The sequence below is a fragment of the Chinchilla lanigera genome, unplaced genomic scaffold, assembly GCF_000276665.1.
Source record: "Chinchilla lanigera isolate Chin_1 unplaced genomic scaffold, ChiLan1.0 scaffold00052, whole genome shotgun sequence".
Lineage (NCBI taxonomy): Eukaryota > Metazoa > Chordata > Mammalia > Rodentia > Chinchillidae > Chinchilla > Chinchilla lanigera.
This window is the reverse complement of record NW_004955453.1, coordinates 2,391,724-2,410,136: the sequence shown is the minus strand read 5'-3', so window position 1 is coordinate 2,410,136 and position 18,413 is coordinate 2,391,724. Positions and strand designations below refer to the sequence as shown.

General features: G+C 42.0%; 2 protein-coding genes across 9 annotated transcripts in view; one reads left to right on the top strand and one right to left on the bottom strand.

Moving 5' to 3' along the window:
- Positions 1 to 18,413, top strand: part of LOC102006309 (UDP-glucuronosyltransferase 1-8) — a 161,266-nt gene that overhangs the window by 137,778 nt on the left and 5,075 nt on the right. The window contains exon 2 of one of the 8 annotated variants that reach the window (XM_013519898.1): positions 15,373 to 15,894. The exons of the other annotated variants lie outside the window; for them this stretch is intronic. Within the exon in view, the coding sequence (XP_013375352.1) occupies positions 15,373 to 15,894 (522 nt within the window). The remainder of the gene's footprint in view (positions 1 to 15,372; positions 15,895 to 18,413) is intronic. 8 annotated transcript variants of the gene reach the window in all.
- On the bottom strand, positions 9,979 to 10,982 carry Dnajb3 (DnaJ (Hsp40) homolog, subfamily B, member 3). The gene has a single exon (XM_005395337.1). It carries the CDS (start codon positions 10,872 to 10,874, stop codon positions 10,155 to 10,157), a length of 720 nt encoding a protein of 239 aa, XP_005395394.1. The 5' UTR covers positions 10,875 to 10,982; the 3' UTR covers positions 9,979 to 10,154.

Here is an 18,413-nt window from a genome sequence, read left to right as displayed (position 1 = left end):
ACTGGAAGAAACAGACACAACCAAAAACACACTCAACCACCTCATCTTTGATAAAGGGGCCAATCAAACTCACTGGAAGAATGATAGCCTCTTTTTTTGGTTTTTCTCCGGTACCGGGAACCGAACTCACGACCTTGCGCTTGCCAGGCAGGCGCTTTTGCCGCTGAGCTAAATCCCCAGCCCCAGCCTATACTATGTTAATGTATTCTCCTCGACACCTAATTTAGACTTGGTTTTTCTCATAATAGGATGTTGAACTTTCTCAAAAGGTTTTTCTGCATGTACTGATCATCTAATTTTTATCCTCAATCCTGTTTATATGGTGTATTATGTTAATTGGTTTCCATATGCTGCACCAGCCTTGCATCCCTGGCATCAAATCAACTTGATCATGGTATATGGTCCTTAAAGTGTGATGTTGGATTAGACTTGCAAGTATTTTGTGGAGGAAATCTGCATGTCTACTCCTCAAGGCTATTTGTCTATCATTGTCTTTTTTGTTGTATTTTTATCTGGCTTTGATAACAGATAATACTGGCTACATAAAATGCACTTGAAAGAATAGCCTCTCTTTCTTTATTATAGAGTTTTTTTGAGGAGCATTGGTATTAGATTTCCTTTAAAAGTTTATTAAAATTCAGCAGTGAATCTATCCCATGGGGCCTTTCTTTGTTGAGAGACTTCACTGTTGCTTCAATCATATTGCTGATTATTATTGAGGTACTTTTTAAATATCTTCTTAGTTCAGATTTAGTAGGTCATATGTGTCTAGAAAGTTGTCCATTTCTTCTGATATTCTAATTCATTAGCATATACATTTTCAAAATATTTCCTAATCCTCTGGATTTCAGTTATATGTTATATCTGCTTTTTGTCTCCAATTTCATTTATCTGAGTCTTTCCTTTTTTTCCTTTTAGTAAATGGGCTAGTGTTTATCAAGTATGCTTAGTTTTTGAAAGAACCAATCCTTTGTTTCATGGATTTTGTATTCTATTAGTTTTTATGTCATTAATTTTAGCTCTATATATTTCCTTCTACTGATTTTGTGTTTGATTTGTTCTTGATATTCTAACATCCTGAGATGCTTTATGATTATTTATTTGAAATCCTTGTGTTTTTCTAAGTGATATAAATATAAGTATAGGCACTTACATCTGTAATCTTCTAGAACTTTTCTCTGTGTCCCCCAGGTTCTGATTGGTTGTTTTCCAATTTCATTGATTCTAGGAATTTAACAGTCTTCCTTGCTAAGTTCTTTAAAGACTGACTGCCTTTTCAAAGCTGTAGTGTTCAGTCTCTCTGTGTTTATATGATTTGTGCAGTTCCTTTTCTAATTTCATTCTACTATACTCTGCCTGTTAAGTGACAAGAAGTTATTTCAACCATTTATGTTTATTAAGACTTATTTTATCTCAATTGATTTAAATTTGACCTGTTTTGTGCAAATTTGTATGAGCTGATGGAAAGTGTGTGTGTGTGTGCGTGCATTACTGGGGTAATGGATTAATATTATCCCTTAATTATTGTGGACTGATCAGATCTGCAATCTCCCAAACGAGTGGATGGTGAAGACTAAATAAAAGAGACAAATAGTATGATTTCAGGGCTCCAAGAGAATCAAAATCCTCTCACAGAATTCAAGATTCTCTGGGGGCTAAGACCAAGATCTTCTCTGGGTGGCCAGAGGGGAATACTCAAGAAGGGTGAGAACTGCTCAAAGACATCTCCAAGTAAGGCATGTTCATTTAGGAGAGCTATGTTAACTCCAGGAAGGTCTCCACCCAGAAGTGAGATGCCTGAGGCTACAGTCTTTATCTAGCTGAAAGTGGATCCAGGTGTCCTTGGCTGTGTCCTTGTCTTATCCTTGGAGGCTTTACAGCTTCATCCACCATTACAGGTCTCAGTCGGGACCAGTGACTCACAGAGATCACTTACTATGAGCTTGATGCTCATTTCCAGACAAGGGGCCTAGGCTTTGGGCCCTAGACTCACAAGTAAACATGGAAAGCAAATTGCTTAAGTCCTGCTCAGGGCTGCTTTGTAGTGGTCTCCATCACTGGGGATTGCACCTAGAATCTTCATATTCATCTACATCCCCTGTCCTTTGCTATTTTTTTTCTTCTGACAGAGTCTCTAAAGTGCCCAGGCTGGGCTCAAACATGTGTCCTCTCACCTCAACATCTCAAGAATCTGTACTTTGTAGCAATTGGGTGGAAAACTCTGTAAATGTCTCTATGTCCATTTGACCTCTACTGTACCTTTAGCTCTGATGTCTGTAGACTTTTCTGGGGGGAGTCTGTATGATGTCTCTATGTATGAGTGGGTTAATGAGGCCACTAACTATTACTGTATTAGGATCTGTCTCTCTTATGTACTCCAGTGTTTGATGCCAGTTTCTGCTGTGATGGTGAGGACTGCACTGGGACACACTGTGGGTCAGACAGTCTACACAGAAGCCAGAGGGGTGGCAGCACAACCTCCATCTAAGCTAACCACCTCCAGCTCTGGTGTTCTGAAACTTATCTCCTATAAAAAACATGCAACTTCAGAGCCTCCTAGAGTTTCTGTAGCTGGTTTCCCAAGATGACCTTTCCTTTAAGCATCACAGATGAACTTCTGGCCCTATAGATCTCAGTAGTATTGTTCCAGAAACTTTCCTCTTCAGCAAATAGCTCCCAAAGTCAACATCTCCTAAATCAGTGCATGACTAATTCACAGAGATAATTTATGCTGGTTCATAGAGATAGGAAAAAGAGACCTTTGACTCCTAAAGTAGTAGGGATTAGGCCTTCTCAAGGTGGCTCCTGAATGCTGCAACACGATTATATGTTGTAAAGTGGAAAGTATTTCCATGGTGGCAGTGTCCAGAGCAAATTCTAGGTCCACTATCTGCACGTGAGACCTCTTGTATTTTCTGGATTTCCCCTTCACTCTTATTTTCACCTTTACCTTCATCCTCTACTTTAGCACAGATGTTTGGTGCTAGGCCAACTTTGCTCAATCTCTGTTCTGCTCTCCAAAGCTTCTGGCTTTTTTTTTCTTTGTTTACAGTTAAAGCAGTGCTTTCCCATAGGCACCCACTTCAAAGAGTGAGTAATTCTCCAGTCATAAGTGGATGCCCTGGGAAAGTAATCACCTGCACTTACAATGACCATTTTGGAATCTCAATATAGTATGATACCTACGAAGTACTTTTTAAAATTATGCCCCAAGGTAGGGGATATAAGCTAGGCCTTACTTCATCCACGCTAGGCAAGCACTTTGCCTCTCAGCTATATATCTAGTCCAAGGAAACTGTTAAGCCATACATTAGATGAGGAGTTCTTTGTTGACCCTTCAGGAGCACCAAATCATCAAGTCTCATGTTCAGGGTCCATCAAGCTCTTCCCAATTTTACAGCTGCTTCAGAGTGCTTCTTACATTTAAATAGAGTGACCATTACAGGGATATCCTTCTGTAGAAAGTGAACTGAATCCGAGTACGAGCAAGCACCTTATTGTTTGGTGCAAGCTGGCCTGACAACATTCTGAGTTCTCTGATGTATTCCATGTTGCTAGTGAAAGGGAGGAAAGAGTTTAAAATTACTGTACAGGACCACTTCTAGGAGTGAAGTTACATTGGGAACCAAAGCCTGGATCATTCCTCAGAGCTCCATGCCAGCCTTCCGCATGTGGGTAACAGAAAAGATGATGAAATGAAACAGGTGCTTTGTTTGGGGAATCAGAAGAAAAAAAGGTAAACTCAGATGTCCCCCAGAGAAAGCAACAGGTCAGAAGAGTTGTGCCAGAAGAGAAGAGATAAGTCAGATTCTCCCTGATTGGATACATAAGAGCAAGGCAGTAATCTGCAATGATTAACTTAGGGAAGGCCCCCTGTCTTCCAATGAAATGCCATTTTGCTCATGATAAGACAGTCAATATGAATAAGCTAAAGTAGGAGGCACAGTCTGTCGCTTCTGAGGACATGGCCACAGCGTGGAAGGCCAGTGCTGTCGCTTCTGAGGACATGGCCACAGCGCTCCAGGTGCCTCTGCGAGGGCTGCTGGGACTGCTGCTCATAGCGTGTGTCACGCCATGGGCTGAGGGTTGGAAGGTGTTGGTGGTACCCATGGAGGGCAGCCACTGGCTCAGCATGAAGGACGTTGTGAGACAGCTGCATGCCCGAGGCCACCAGGCTGTGGTCCTGGCTCCAGAGGTCAGCTTGCACATCAAAGGAGAGGACTTCTTCACTGTGAATTTCTACACATTTCCCTATACTCAGGAAGAATATAAAAACATGATGGATGAGGGTAAATTTGTCTTTGAAACACAGAATTATCTGGAGTCACTTTTTAAAGCTGTCACATCTTTCAAGAAGTTTACAGCAGCCTATGAGAGGTCTTGTGTGGAGTTGCTGCGTAACAATTCCCTGATCAGCCAACTGAATTCCAGTTCCTTTGATGTGGTGTTAACGGACCCTGTTTTTCCTTGCGGGGCAGTGCTGGCTAAGTATCTGAGTATCCCTGCCGTGTTTTTCCTGCGGGGCATCCCCTGTGGCCTGGACTTTGAGGGCACAGGGTGTCCCAACCCTTCCTCCTATATTCCCCAGTTGCTCACAACATACTCCGACCACATGACTTTCCTGCAGAGAGTCAAGAACATGCTCTATCCTCTGGGCTTGAAGTTCTTTTGCCACATTGCGTTTTCTCCTTTTGAAAGCATCGCCTCTGAGGTTTTCCAGGGAGAAGTATCTCTGGTGGACGTTCTCAGCCATGCTTCTGTGTGGCTGTTCAGAGGGGACTTTGTGTTGGAATACCCCAGGCCCATCATGCCCAACATGGTCTTCATCGGGGGCATCAACTGTGTCAGCAGGAAGTCGCTCTCTCAGGTCTGTATTGCTGCCTTCATCCAATCAATGTTCCAGCAGGAAACATTTTTAAAACTACTTCCAAGAGCTTACTTATCTACTCGTCTTCCCAAAGATGTGTACCTCTTCATCTGTACCAGTCTCTGGCGAGGTAATTACTGAAATATTCACAGTAGCATAAGTAAAATTCACAATAGCCACTGAGAACAGAGGCAGAAATTAGAATCTAGAATAGAACAGGGGAGCAATTCTTGCAGTGACCATGGCATGGAGCAAAGGATGAGAGATTATGCCGAGTCAGTGTCCAAACTCCAAGAAAGCCCAGAAGGTCTTCCGGTAACCAAGACCAGTCAGCACGAGAGAGTCTCATAGCTGACAGCTCTGCACTGAGCTTCTGTGGCTTTTTATTGATAGAACCAGGAAGCAATAATAAAGAACAACAGAAGGATGGCTGTAAAAGAATTTATGTAGGGAACAGGCAAAGGACAGAGGAAGGTCAAGGTAGCCTGTTATATGATTGAGCTTAGGGCCAGTCTAAGTAATAAGTTGGAGTATGGGAAAGAGGGCTAGAGCCTTCACTTCTTAAGACCATGTATTTTAATCCTATCTGGACTTGTGGCCCTGTAGGCTATCTTTTAATCTGTCACCGTGCATTCTGGGAACTTTCTGGCATAGGCTCAAAAAGTCCTTTATCTCTGTATATCCATCTCATATATATTTCTGGCCAAGGTCCCCACAAACAATGATGTGACTCTACAAGGACTGTCCGTCCGTATAGCAATCACTGCCTTTTTGGTGGTGTATTTTCCTTCAGATATGCAGAAGTAGGGAAATTGTGCTGTAAAATGGCCTACTATGGAGAAGTATAGCTTAGAGATACTCACTAGAAAAATAAACTGGCAAATTGCAACTTTTTATATAGTTTGTAATAGTCCTGTCTGAGAAGGGATGAAGATGTGCTTATAGGAGATCTAAGCATTCAGGAGAAGTGAGTCTAAAGTGTATTTTATTTTTATAGCATGTCTCAATTTGAACTCTTACATTTTAAGTGCTCAATAGTCCTGTGGTTACTATGTGATAAATATTTGTAAATGTTTCATGGAATCATGCAAATCGTGTCTTTTCACTTTTTATACACAAAAACTTTACTAAATTGTCCCAATTCTCAAAAACTTATCTTATAGGCTGGGTGTGGTGGTGCACTCCTATAATCCCAGCACTTGGGAGGCTGAGGCAAGAGGATTGCTATGAGTTCAAGACCTACCTGGGCTATATATTGAGTTCAAGACCAGCCTGAACTGCATAGTGAGACCTTGTCTCCAAAAAAAGTCTTATATAACTGATACTCTTCCCTTCATACAACTGATAATTGCTCAAATTACATCTGTAATTCTATTTCTGCTTTGTACGCAAGAGTATGTAGATTGTAAATGCAGGTTCACCATTTACATGTTTTTATATTTACTTTTTACCCATAAATTACATGCCTTATAATTCACTTGTTCTGATGCCAGTATTGCTACTCCTGTCTCTACTTTCAAAAGTTTTTGTGAAAGGTTTGTTTCTAAGGTTCAAGTATTTTTTTTTAGAATATCAATCTGGTAGTTTTTCATGTAAGAATTCTGTCCATTGACACAATATATATATGTATTTGATTTATCCCTCCCATTTATTGTGAAGTTAATCTTGTTTCCTCTTCCCTTTGTCTTACTTTTCTCATTGCTGAGACAAAATACTCAACAGCCAAAGTTAAAGGGGGAAAGGGTGATTTGGCTCACAGCTGGTAAAGGTTTCAGTCCACAGTTGGCTGGCTCCATGGCAGAGGCATCACAGAGGAGAAATAGTCCAGGACAAGTGGGCAGAAAGAGACCATTAGCTGTCTTTCCGTTTCTTGTATTTTACGCAGGCTACCCACCCTAAGGTAGGTGTAGTACACCCTGAGTCCTAGCCAGAACTATGTTAAACCAGTCAATGGATTGATTTACTAACCACACACCCTTGATCCCAATGTCACACTCTAGATCCAGCCACCTCTGAAAAGCTCCCCCAATAACTGCATGACACTTGCGGGGTGGGGAGGGCATTTAGACACAACTATAACACCTTTACATTTTTTTTTGCCTTTTTCTTTCTGATTTTGGAAATAGATGGCATGTACATGCAACGTAGTATGTTTAGATCTGTCTCCTATGTCTGTTTCACTTATAAGAGTCCTTGTGGTGATACTGAGTCTACCTGCATGCACCAGGACAGTCTTCCCATCTCAAGACCCTTAGCTATATCTGCAGAGTCTTTTTGCCATATAATGTAGCACATTCAGACCCCAGTAACTGGGATGTGGACACCTACGTGGGACCATTTCACCTGCCCTGGGCAATAAACCTGAGTTAAACCTAGATTCTTATTCAAGGCCTGGAGGTTTCCCTCTATTAAACCACTGAAATTTTTGTTTTGGTTTCTGTTTTAAGAATTCCTATCATCCACAAATTCCTGTTTTGCAGGCTCGTGGCTCTCATCTTACTCAACTTTCTCATCTCTCTCCTCCCAGTATTGTAAGAGCAGCATTTCTGGAAAAGCCTATGTTTTCATTTTGTTCTCTGCACTATCCATTTCTCTCCTTTGCTTTCAATGTACATTTCAAAAAATTCATCTTTTTTTGGTTGCTATGTTACTGCCCCCCCATCATTCTCCAGAAGTAATTTTATTTTCACAAGGTACCGAGGTAAAGAAATCCTCTGAAATTTGTAAAGTACAGATACTCAAAATGAAACTTTCTTCCTGACTTTACATGTATATTCTCATCCACTATGTAGAAGGAAACAGGCCTACGTACAAACAGTAAGTTCCCCTTAGAAAAGTATACCTCCCCAAAGCTTACTTTTGAGAAGATAAAGGTAGAGAACAGGCTAGTGTTTTCAGTCCTGAGGCCACTGACTACTTTTGAGTGTAGTCTCACTAGACTAGTGGTGGTAGAAGTTTTTCAGAAAGCGTTTAAAGGAGACTGGGAGAAGAAATGAGTGGAATCTGTATGGAAAAGCTGTATGAGAAGTGGAATTAGAAATTCATAGAAGGTAAGCAGAGTCAGTGGATGATTTTCCAAGACTTGTACCAAAATGGTATTAGCAGGGAAGACAGAGTGATCCTGTAAGGGCTATTTGAAATGCGCATGCCTTTCAAATGTTTTCTAGTGTATAGGGTAAGTGGAGAAGCTATGTGTGGATCTCTAGCGAGGAGAAATGCCTGTCTTTTGAGTTTGTGGATCCTGCTGAGATGGCCTCAAGTGTTTAGGTGTTTGGGGTCCCACATGGATAACAGCTTTTCCTGTGTGGTGCCTCTGGAGAATGTGTTAGTGATTTTCTCGATGGATCCACTGCAATGGGCTCAAGATGCCCATCTTTGTATCAGAGGAAATGCCTGTTTTTCTTGCTTTAAAATCTATTCAAACCTTCCACAGAAAATGAATATCCACATACAGGCCTACAGCAGCCTGTAGGTTTTCATTCTAAGCTATTTTTAAAAGTTTCTATTTTAAGAATCCTTCAAGTTAAATATTTTATACACGTGTAAAAGGAAAACCTCATTTACAGCAGTACTGATCCACATAAAAACTGATGGTTGTGTTGACTCTCATCTATTCAATCATCCAGAGCTGTTAAAGATCTCTGAGTGATCTTGGTATGCCAGGCTCTTCGCCTACCACTGCACCCTTTGCTGAACATCTTTTACCCAACTGTGTAGCTAAAATCACACCCATTTTGTCCTATCCAGAGTGATTTCCAGAACATGTAACTGCTAGAACACAGTACCTGCTATCACCTCAAAACTGCTGATATCCTCAATTTCTTCTAAAACAAACTCAAGCCTAGCAAATCACCCAGTGAATATCTTCACTGGTGAAAGTTCCCTGGTCTGAATAAAATAGGAACTCATTTTTCAGAAGCTCTGGTAGTGTGTGTCATTCTAACACTTCTTGTACCATTAGTATATAGGAAGCATCTGCCCAGGTACTGCAGTGACTATTCCTGTGATATGGTTTTCAGAGACCATGTGTTCTTGGGGATGGGGATTTAGCTCAGCAGCACAGCGCCTGTCTGGCAAGTGCAAGGTCGTGAGTTCAATTCCTGGTACCAGAAAAAAACCAAAAAAATAGAAAAATAAAATAAGAGACCATGTGTTCTTATGGTACAGTGCTGAATGCCATGTTCCTGTCATAGGCTATTTGCATCTCATTCCATACAGACTGGATTCTAAGAGCTCTGAAAGGTATTCCAAACCATCTCACATAGTCCTAGCTTGTCGACAGTGTGTTCAGCCCCTATTACCTCTCTGCAAAGAATTAGAAACTTGTGGTTTTAACCTATTTCAATTGCCTTTTCATGTCATGCAGTCTTCAGAAAAGGCAGTAAGGTACAGGGTACTTTATGATGGATTATCTCAAAGAAATTATCTCCATAAAGGCCATCATATGGGGACTAAATTGTGGAAACACGACTTTCTTAGATTTCTGTTTAGTGCCTCATCCAACCAACATTTCCGGTAACAGCTGGCCTTTGTCAAGCTACTTTGACGTATGTTCCCCATACGCTAATGGAAGAGACTTGTACAACCTTTGCTTGTTTTTTCATTTCCAGCATCCACTATAGTTGTAGAACCAAGTTGGGGCTGAAAACAGTCCAAGTAACCTTGAGACACTGACATAAACATTTTGCCCTCACCCTTCAGAGGGAGTACGCTGCGGATAACACTATTCTCATGCCAGTGGCCTCCAAAACTTGAAGAAAATAAATATGCACTGGTTGTGGAAATTTGTAGCAACCTAGGAAGTGAATTCTACCCACTGTTTTCACAGAACCTAGCTGTAACTGTCCAAACAGTAGTTAACTCAATACACCACCATCAATTACATACAAGAAAAAGCCTTTTTTATGCGAAAAGTAGTATTAATATACCCATTTTTCACCACAGTTGTGTAAAAATTTAAGGTTAAAATGCTTCAGAGCTAGCTACCTGGCTCACAGTTCAACCAAAACAGAAAAATGTAAGGTGCTGTGATGAATATTTTGTCCTAGCACTACCAAATAACCCTTGTCTGTCTCAAGATGAAGTTTAACATATATCCAAGTGCATATTGATATTTTCAACAGTTTTAAAAACAAACATCCTATTCGTGTAATTACAACAATAACAACAAGTAGGCACTATCATGCATTGTTTAAAACGTTTTGGATACAGTTGTTCTGAAAGTAGATTTCACTTGCCATCTTAAACGGCCTTCTATTCCTCGAAATGTGTTTCAAATCAAGGGGAGTTACTTGGTGTTGAGGCGTAGCAACTGCTCTACGCCATTTATCAAAAGGGACTTCAACTTTCCATCTTCTTCCACTTCTACTCTTTCTTGGCCATTCTCAATGATTCTCTTGGTAGTGATTTTCTTTCCATTAACTATTTTGGTGGAAGTTGACATGGACTTGAAGCTGCCTGCTCCACCGCTGTCACAAGACATTGAGAAAGAAGAAAGGCCTCCATTTCCCAGGGAACCAAAGGAAGTAAACTGTGTATCAAAGGAAGAAAAATCACCCCTGAAAGCTGGAAATTCACTGAAGGGAGAGAAAAGGGATTCAGACCTTCTCCTTCCTTGGGAGCTCCTTTGGCATCCAAAAATATCCTCAAGTGGGCCTCCGAAGAAGTCAAATGAGAAAGGGTCCTCGCCCCTGAAGAACTCCTTGAAGACCTCCACGGGGTCACGGAAAGTGAAGACAAACTCGAAAGGGTCAACGAAGGAAGCCTGGTTGGCTTTGGCACCTCCATCCACTCCTGCCTCACCATAGCGGTCATAGACGTCACGTTTCTTGGCATCGGACAACACCTCGTAGGCCTGGGCCACTTGCTTGAATTTTCTTTCTGCTTCTTCCTTGTTCTCGGGATTTTTGTCCGGGTGCCACTTGAGCGCCAGCTTGCGGTATGCCTTCTTGATGGCCTCTGATGAGGCCTGCCGAGGCACACCCAGCACCTCGTAGTAGTCCACCATGTTGGACAGCCCTCTAAGGCCAGAGGCTTGCTTCCCAGCCCCGTGGGGCGGGACGAATGCGCGGTCAGGCGCAGGCGCCCCACAGGGACGCCCTTGTGACGTAGCAATTTTTCATTGGTTGAAGCTGAGTTTGCCTCACCATCCCAGAATTCATTGCTCTAGGGGCTTGGAGGAGCTCTGTGACGCGATGGACGTGTTTCCACCCGCTCCTGCCCCTCCCACCTTATTGGCACCTCTTCCTCCACACACTACCCCTGCTGTCTCCAAGTAGGGTAGAAAAGAGGGAACTTAGGCGGAGGGGAAGAGTGTGACTCTTGCTACTTTAGAAAATGTTTTTCTTGAAGTCAGCTTGGAATCAACCTTCGCCTCACCCTGGGGGAAGGCTAGGGTGATAGGAGTGGAGTTTGACTGACCCTGGGCCCAGGGCCAATCATGTGTTACAGAGGACTGCAGCAAACGTTTTTGGCCTCAGAACCCATTTGCTTTCTTGTTTATATGGGTTATTCTGTCATATATTTCATAGGAGAAATTTAAACAGAATTTTAACAGATATATTCATTAGTCAATTTAAAAACTCATTACTAACATTAATCATATTGTTAGGAGAAAATAACTTTTTTGGAGAAAAAAAAATCAGTGAGAAGAAGGGTGTCGTTTGGTAACTTTCAAATCTCTTTTTATTTTATGGCTTAAAGAAGAGAGTTGGAGTCTCTGCTTCTGTGTTGACTCTATTGTGATATTGCAACATGGCCTCAGAAGATTCCCCTATACATTTATGGAAGAATGAGAGGGGAAAAGTTAGACAGCATCATTGTTAGGGAAATCGTTTTGACTTTGTAAAATTACCTTGAAAAATTCTTTCAGATCCCCAGAGTTCCCTAGCCCATCTGAGAATCACTGGACTAGAAAATTAACTTTATTAAAACTTGCAGCCATATTTAAAGCACTGTGAGTAAACTCAGGATGTTGTGATTATTCCTACTAAAACTGCTATGTCATGACTGTGGATTTTCTTTTTGTTACTTCTTAACATTCGAGTTCTCTCCATTTTCTCCTTATTCTCTCTTGGTGCTGTATTCCTTGCTTTGATCCGTTTGAGGCAACACCCCAATAAAAGTCCTTTAGTTCTAAAAGGGGAATAATTAACCAATGAACTTTCTAATATTTCATCATGAAGAGTAGTAGGTCTAGCTGGGTGCATTAAGCTCACCAGAACAAACTGGTTCATATCACGTAGACTGACTGAACTTGAACCCCTGGACTTGGCGCTTGGCAAGCATGCAATAAATAGCAAGAAGCTTATCAGGAGTAAAGTCCAGTAGGAACAAAGCAATTTGGGAACGTATAAAGCAAATTTTGTGGGAAGGCAAGTCATCCAGAATGGAGGGTAAAGTGAAGAGAAAGGGATGAAGCAGAAGGAGTAAACAGGAAAAATAAGCTTGGACAGGGGACTGAGGTCCACTCCAAGAAGTCCCAGTGGCAAGGCTGAAGAGTCTAAGTTTTCTTATAGGCTCTAGGAAGCCATTGACCACAGTGCCAGAAGTGGGGGTGGGGTGGGGCAGGGCTGGCACAGCTAATAGGGTAAATCAGAGGGACAGCTAGAAGGAGTTGAGGGAACGGTGGCTGGTTCCTTGGAACAGAACCATGTCAGCTAAACCCGAGAGGCAGTGGTAGAATCATCCAGATTCAGCATTTGCTTGGGTATGGCACCTAGAGCAGAAGAAAGGAAGAAAAAAGGAAGTTGGTCCGTACAGAAATGTTCACTGTCTGTGAAAGTGAGATGAGGGTTCCAGGGTGGAAACCCCTTTTATGAGGAAGGTGTGCATTTTTACATAGTCTAGTAGCAAACTACTTGATGAAAGGCAGAATAGAAGAAAACACTGCAGAAGTTTGAGGAAGATAGCCTTGTTTTCTCTGGAAGGTCCCACTTAGGATCCACAAGAAAGTGTTGATGTTGCTTGTTTGGTATTGAGCCCCTCTCTTCTGATCTGATCAGCTAAGAGAGTCCCAAGTGGTGAGACTATTGACTTCTAGCTGTCATTTAAGAAAGAACCTCTTTATGGGTTCCAAGACCCTTTTACAGATTCCCACTGCTCAGTAGCTCCCCAAGAAAGATCAGGTTGCTCCCGTGTTCTGTGTTTCCTCAGCTTCCAGAGCACACCCCCCTCTGCAATATAACTGTCCAGTTTGTTTCTGTCTGCTGGACCTCTTCCTTACAGCAGGAAGCCATTTCTAACAGATTTTCTGGACCTGCTCCTAACATTGTGCCTGGAGCATAGTAGGGATCACATGTCCTTAAATATTTGGTGAAAGAGAGAATTAGCAATGAGTTGTGTCAGGTCTGCTCAGACTCCAAGGCAGAAGCTTTATTGGATTGCACAGCAGTGGTTCTCATAGTAGTTCATGAAGATGGATGTGGATTGCTGGACATCCAGATTAGGAAACGGTATTTCCCTGATCTGAAGTAGAGTGGGGCCCCAAACCATGCAGCTATATAGAATCCCCCAAAAAGCTCCAAGGGCTGGGATATAGCTCTGTGGTAGAGCACCAGCCTAGAATGTGTGAGGCCCTGTGTTGATCCCCAGCACAGAAAAATAAATAGATAGATAGATTCAATAGAGGAATAGCTCTGAGGCTGTGTGTGATGCAGGAAAAGTCATAAGATCACTATCGTATTGATTGTGTTTGCCATCTCTTTGATGTGATCTGTGGATGAACTCTGTGACTTTGGAACTTTGGAAAAATTATCAAGAATTATTGCTTTTAAAGTTTAACTTGAATTGAAGCTTTCAGAATTGCAGAGAAGTGTTCAACAAAGGGCAAGAGCATTGCTACATCTTTTCTTCTAGGCCCAAGAAAGAGTGCTGGAGGCTGGGGAGGAACTTCAGGGCATGTGTGTGTGTCCCTATGGAAGTACATGCAAATCTAGAGGTCTGTTGATGAAGGATGCTGGCTTAGGGAAAAGGGTTAGTACCCTTGTATATACGCTCCATGGAACACCAAAGCTTTAAAGTCAGCCATTTCTCCATGAAGTCTTCCAGCGTATCTATAGGTGTGAGTGGCTGTAGTGTCAGGATCTGTGCTTTTATTTTGGGACTGTGTAGAACAGCAGTGGATCCCAAAAGAAAGGAGTGCCGTGTTCAGTTCTGTCTATACCTGGGCTTGCCTGTTCTTCAGGAGGGGTGACTCTGCTATGATCTCCTAAGACATCAGCTAGTACTGTGTGAAAACCTTCTCTTTCATTGCAGATTCTTTTTGTCTGCCTTTTCTTTCTTTATGTTAACTGGACAGTGACTTGGGGATCGCAGCTTTCTTTCTAACTTATAATTCATTGCAAGTTTCGACCAAGGACGTATACCACTCTCTGTACTACCAGAGACTGTGAGAGTTGTTAAGAACTACAGGCTCTGTGCACTCACAGAGTAGCTCTACCACTTAAGATAGACAGGACTCTGGAAAATCTCTTTGCCTCTCTTGGCCTCAGTATCTTTACAAAGTGGGGAAAATGCTATGATATCTCCTTTATGGCATAGTTTTAAGGATGACATAAAATACGTTGTGGAATGCTTAGCTTGACAGTGTTTGGCACATCGTACAAGCTCAATAAATACGAATTCTCGTTCTTATTTTTGTTCATCTGCTTCCTTTGCTGGGCTCAACATATATTTGTGGGACAAATGAACCAAAACTCACTGCCAGTGGTCAGCCACCGCCCTGAGTGAGCTGTGGAGGAATGCTTGGCCCTTCACAGTCCAAAGCGGATCTGCAATGGCAGTTTCCAAAAGGCTAAGAAATACTGTTTTATTTCTGGAAGGGAAGTTTACTGTGTCACCTTGTGGTGCTTTTTCCTCTCTAGTAGTATTTTCTTGATCTCTTAAAACATTAACGGATCCAAAGGTACTATAGATGTTTTGCTTTCTGTTCTTACTCGCGAGTGTGATTTGAAGTGAGAATTCCAGCCTGTTAAGCCTATTGTCTATTGCGGTCTATTAAGAAAACCCATTGGTATCCACCCTCTTGATTTCTAAAAGTAAACCTCCTGCTGCCCTTGCACATCAGTGCCTTGGGTCATGTGACACAATCAAACATTAACTTAGTGTGTACATTGGCTCTGGCTATATGGGAGCTGGTGAAGGCGAGCAAAGGCAGGGGCGCCATGGCTATGGCGTCTCAGGGCCCGCGCCTGCTTGTTCTGGGCCTTCTGCTGTGGGCTCTCCGGCCCTTGGGGTCCCATGCTGGGAAGCTGTTGGTGGTTCCAGTGGGAGGCAGCCACTGGCTGAGCATGGTCGGGGTCATCCAGCGGCTGCAGCAGAGTGGACATGAAATAGTGGTTGTGGCGCCAGAGGCCGTATTGCATATAAAAGAAGAGTCATTCTACACCTTGAGGAGGTACGCTGTGCCATTCCGGAAAGAGGACATGGAAGCCAGTTTCAGTGAACTTGGGCATAATGTTTTTGAGAACGATCCTTTCCTGCAGCGTATGATCAAAATTTACAAGAAAGTCAAAAAGGACTCCGCTTTGCTTTTGTCTGGCTGCTCCCACCTTGTGCACAACAAGGAGCTGATGGCCTCCCTGGCAGAAAGCAGCTTCGACGTTGTGTTGACAGACCCTTTCCTCCCCTGTGGTGCCATCGTGGCCCAGTACCTGGCTCTGCCTGCTGTTTTCTTCTTGAATGCATTGCCGTGTGGACTGCACTATGAAGGCACCCAGTGCCCCAACCCAGTGTCTTATGTGCCTAGGTCTATGTCATCGAACCCAGATCACATGACCTTCCTGCAGCGGGTGAAGAATATGCTCTTTGTCTTGACAGAGAAAGTCACATGCAATGTGGTTTATTCTCCCTACGCGCAACTTGCTTCAGAAGTCCTTCAGAGAGACGTGACTGTCCAGGACCTTCTAACCTCTGCATCTATCTGGCTACTCAGAACTGACTTTGTTAACGACTTCCCCAAGCCCGTCATGCCCAATATGGTTTTTATTGGTGGGGTCAACTGCCTTCACAAAAACCTGCTCTCCAAGGTGTGTATTTGAATGGGATATTTACATGCATGCATTCTTGGGAGCTCCTTAGATGAAGGAACTTTCTGAAGGTATCTGCTATGTGAACATACTGATACAGTTTTAAAGATTTCTTTTGTTAATTTTCATTTCACAAGTCTCCTAGACTTGGGTTTGTTTTTAGCATCCCTTCTGAACACTTTCTTTGTATCTAAGATTTTGAGAAGGCATGTCTTGGGCATTTTATTTTGCATGCTTCATGGATAGTGATCAATGTAATGCAACAGGCATTAAATGTGCACACAGAGTGCTGAGTTTGGGGCATCTTGTAGAGAACAAAAATGTATGGCATACTCGTGGCTTGACTGAGCCAGATGCTTGCGGTTTAAGTCCATTGAAATAGGCCTTTGACATTCTTAGATCCTGGCAAGGAAAGTTGCCTATCTTGTCTTGGTTAAAGTTCCAGTTTCAGATATTCTAGCAGGAAGCCAGGTCCCGCAGCCTCTGTCTTTCTCTTCTCATAAGTGACCTACACAATAGGCAGGTTTTGCCATTGGGCAGAAAGGTAATGGATCTCATTCCCTGGCCGGCTAATATGCTAGCTTTTCCCTACTGAATGTGAGGTGAGCACAAAACTGGTACGAACATCCTCTTCTAAATGTCAGGAGAGATGATGGAGAACAAGAGAGGCCCCTCCGCACGGAGGGCTTGGGGAGGACTTTCCTGGGAGGAACATTTAAAGGCATTCATTTATTTAATGATTCTGTGTTGGTGGCGAAACTTCTGGGCTGAAAACAGTTCTTCTTATTCCTATAACTGTGTGTGTGTGTGTGTAATTTTCATTGCTTCTTGTACAACATTTACTTATTTATTAATATGTTGTGGGTATTGGTCTTGTTCTGAACAGTATGTCTGGGTTTTTTAACTGATCAATAGTATTTCATGATATTTAGGTCCCACAGTTTATTCTGCTAGCTGTCTAATCTAGTTTTCTATGGAAGAACATTGGAATTTGTACTCCAGGACATTTTGTTGTGACTTCCAACATTCTCTCAACAAAGATCAGATATTCTGTAGTTTTCTTCATACCTGTTCTGCCTCTCATTCACTCTTCTTGGGTCTGTTTTACCACTATGACCATGTCAAGTTTTCCATTTCTAGCGTCATTCTTGCTATTTAGCTATCTTGCCAAAATATTTCTTTGCATTAAAAAAATTTTTTTTAAGGTAAAGTCCCTCTAGCTTGCTAAGTTGCATAGGGTGAGCTCAAACTTGCCAGCCTCCTGCTTCCGGCTTCAGAGTGCTGGTATTGCAGGTGTGTGCCACCATGCCAGCTGCTTTCCGTAAATTTAAAAAAACTGACATGCTGTCATGTTCTTATAAAGGAACCTTAGGTTCTCCTGTAAGTTCCATGCCAAATATCAGTGTTATCCAGTTCTCTAAATTTTCTGAGAATGGTTGTACGATTCTGGCACTAGCAAGGATTCTTGTCTGGCTGCTGATTTGAATAGAAATTGACGTTAATGTTATCATTTTGTGTTCTGTTTGCCATTGTTCAGGACAAACAGTCTTTAATTAAATTATTTCCTTTTTTAAGATGTTTATGGGAGAAGCCACTCAATTTTATCAACTGCCTTTATGTCACTTATTGATGTAATTATGTTCCCTCTCCCCATAAATTTGTCCACCTTGTGAATTGCACAGAGTATAAACTGGTTGCTGGCTTGTTGGTGCAAGCAGGCTTAGGTGTGAAAATATTTGTGTAAATTGTACCTGATAGTAGCGTTCTTTATTTTGTTCAGTGTTTTAATCAGAAATTTCACTTTTAAAGTATTAATCTCTCTACCCTGCAGTATTTTTGTTCACATTTCTCTAGTACCTCCTTAGTACTCGTTTGTCTTTGAGGTTCTTTTATTTTCGAACAACATGGAGTTGAAACGTTTAATCTGGCCAGATAGATTGCTTCAGTAGGTTCATTTTGCATGTTCGAGTTTATCAGTGGCTAGATTTGATTGTAACTCTTCCAATTTATTTTATGTTTCATTTACTTTGCCCTTTTCCCTTTGCCTAACTTTTGCAGTTTGGAAAGTTAGAGTTTATTTTTTCTTTGCACTTTTGTTAGTTAAAAAGTGCGACTCTGTACTTCCGATACTCCAATGCCAATTGTCCCGCTTCCAACCGTCTTGGTAAAAGTTCTGAACTTCAAGAACAAAGATAAGGAAAAAAAGATTTAAAAAGAATGAAGATCCTGTATCAAAATTTATAAAAATAGAAAGGATTGAGGGTGTATCTTGATGAAAGTGTGCATTCATAAACCTCTAGGTTTAGTTCACAATACTACAAAAAACATTTCCAGGTACCTGTAATCTCAGGTACTTGGGAGACTGAGGTAGGATGATCACAGGTTCAAGGCCAGTCTGGGCAACTTAGCAAAAGCCTTCTGTGTCAAAATAAAATAAAAAGGGCTAAGGATATAGCTTAGTGGTAGAGCACCCCTGGGTTTGATCCTTGGCACAACAAAAAAAAAGAAGGAGGAGGAGG

What these genes read in the sequence shown, in the direction of transcription:
- Dnajb3 (XM_005395337.1), bottom strand. Translation starts at nt 10,874, where the DNA reads ATGGTGGACTACTACGAGGTGCTGGGTGTGCCTCGGCAGGCCTCATCA.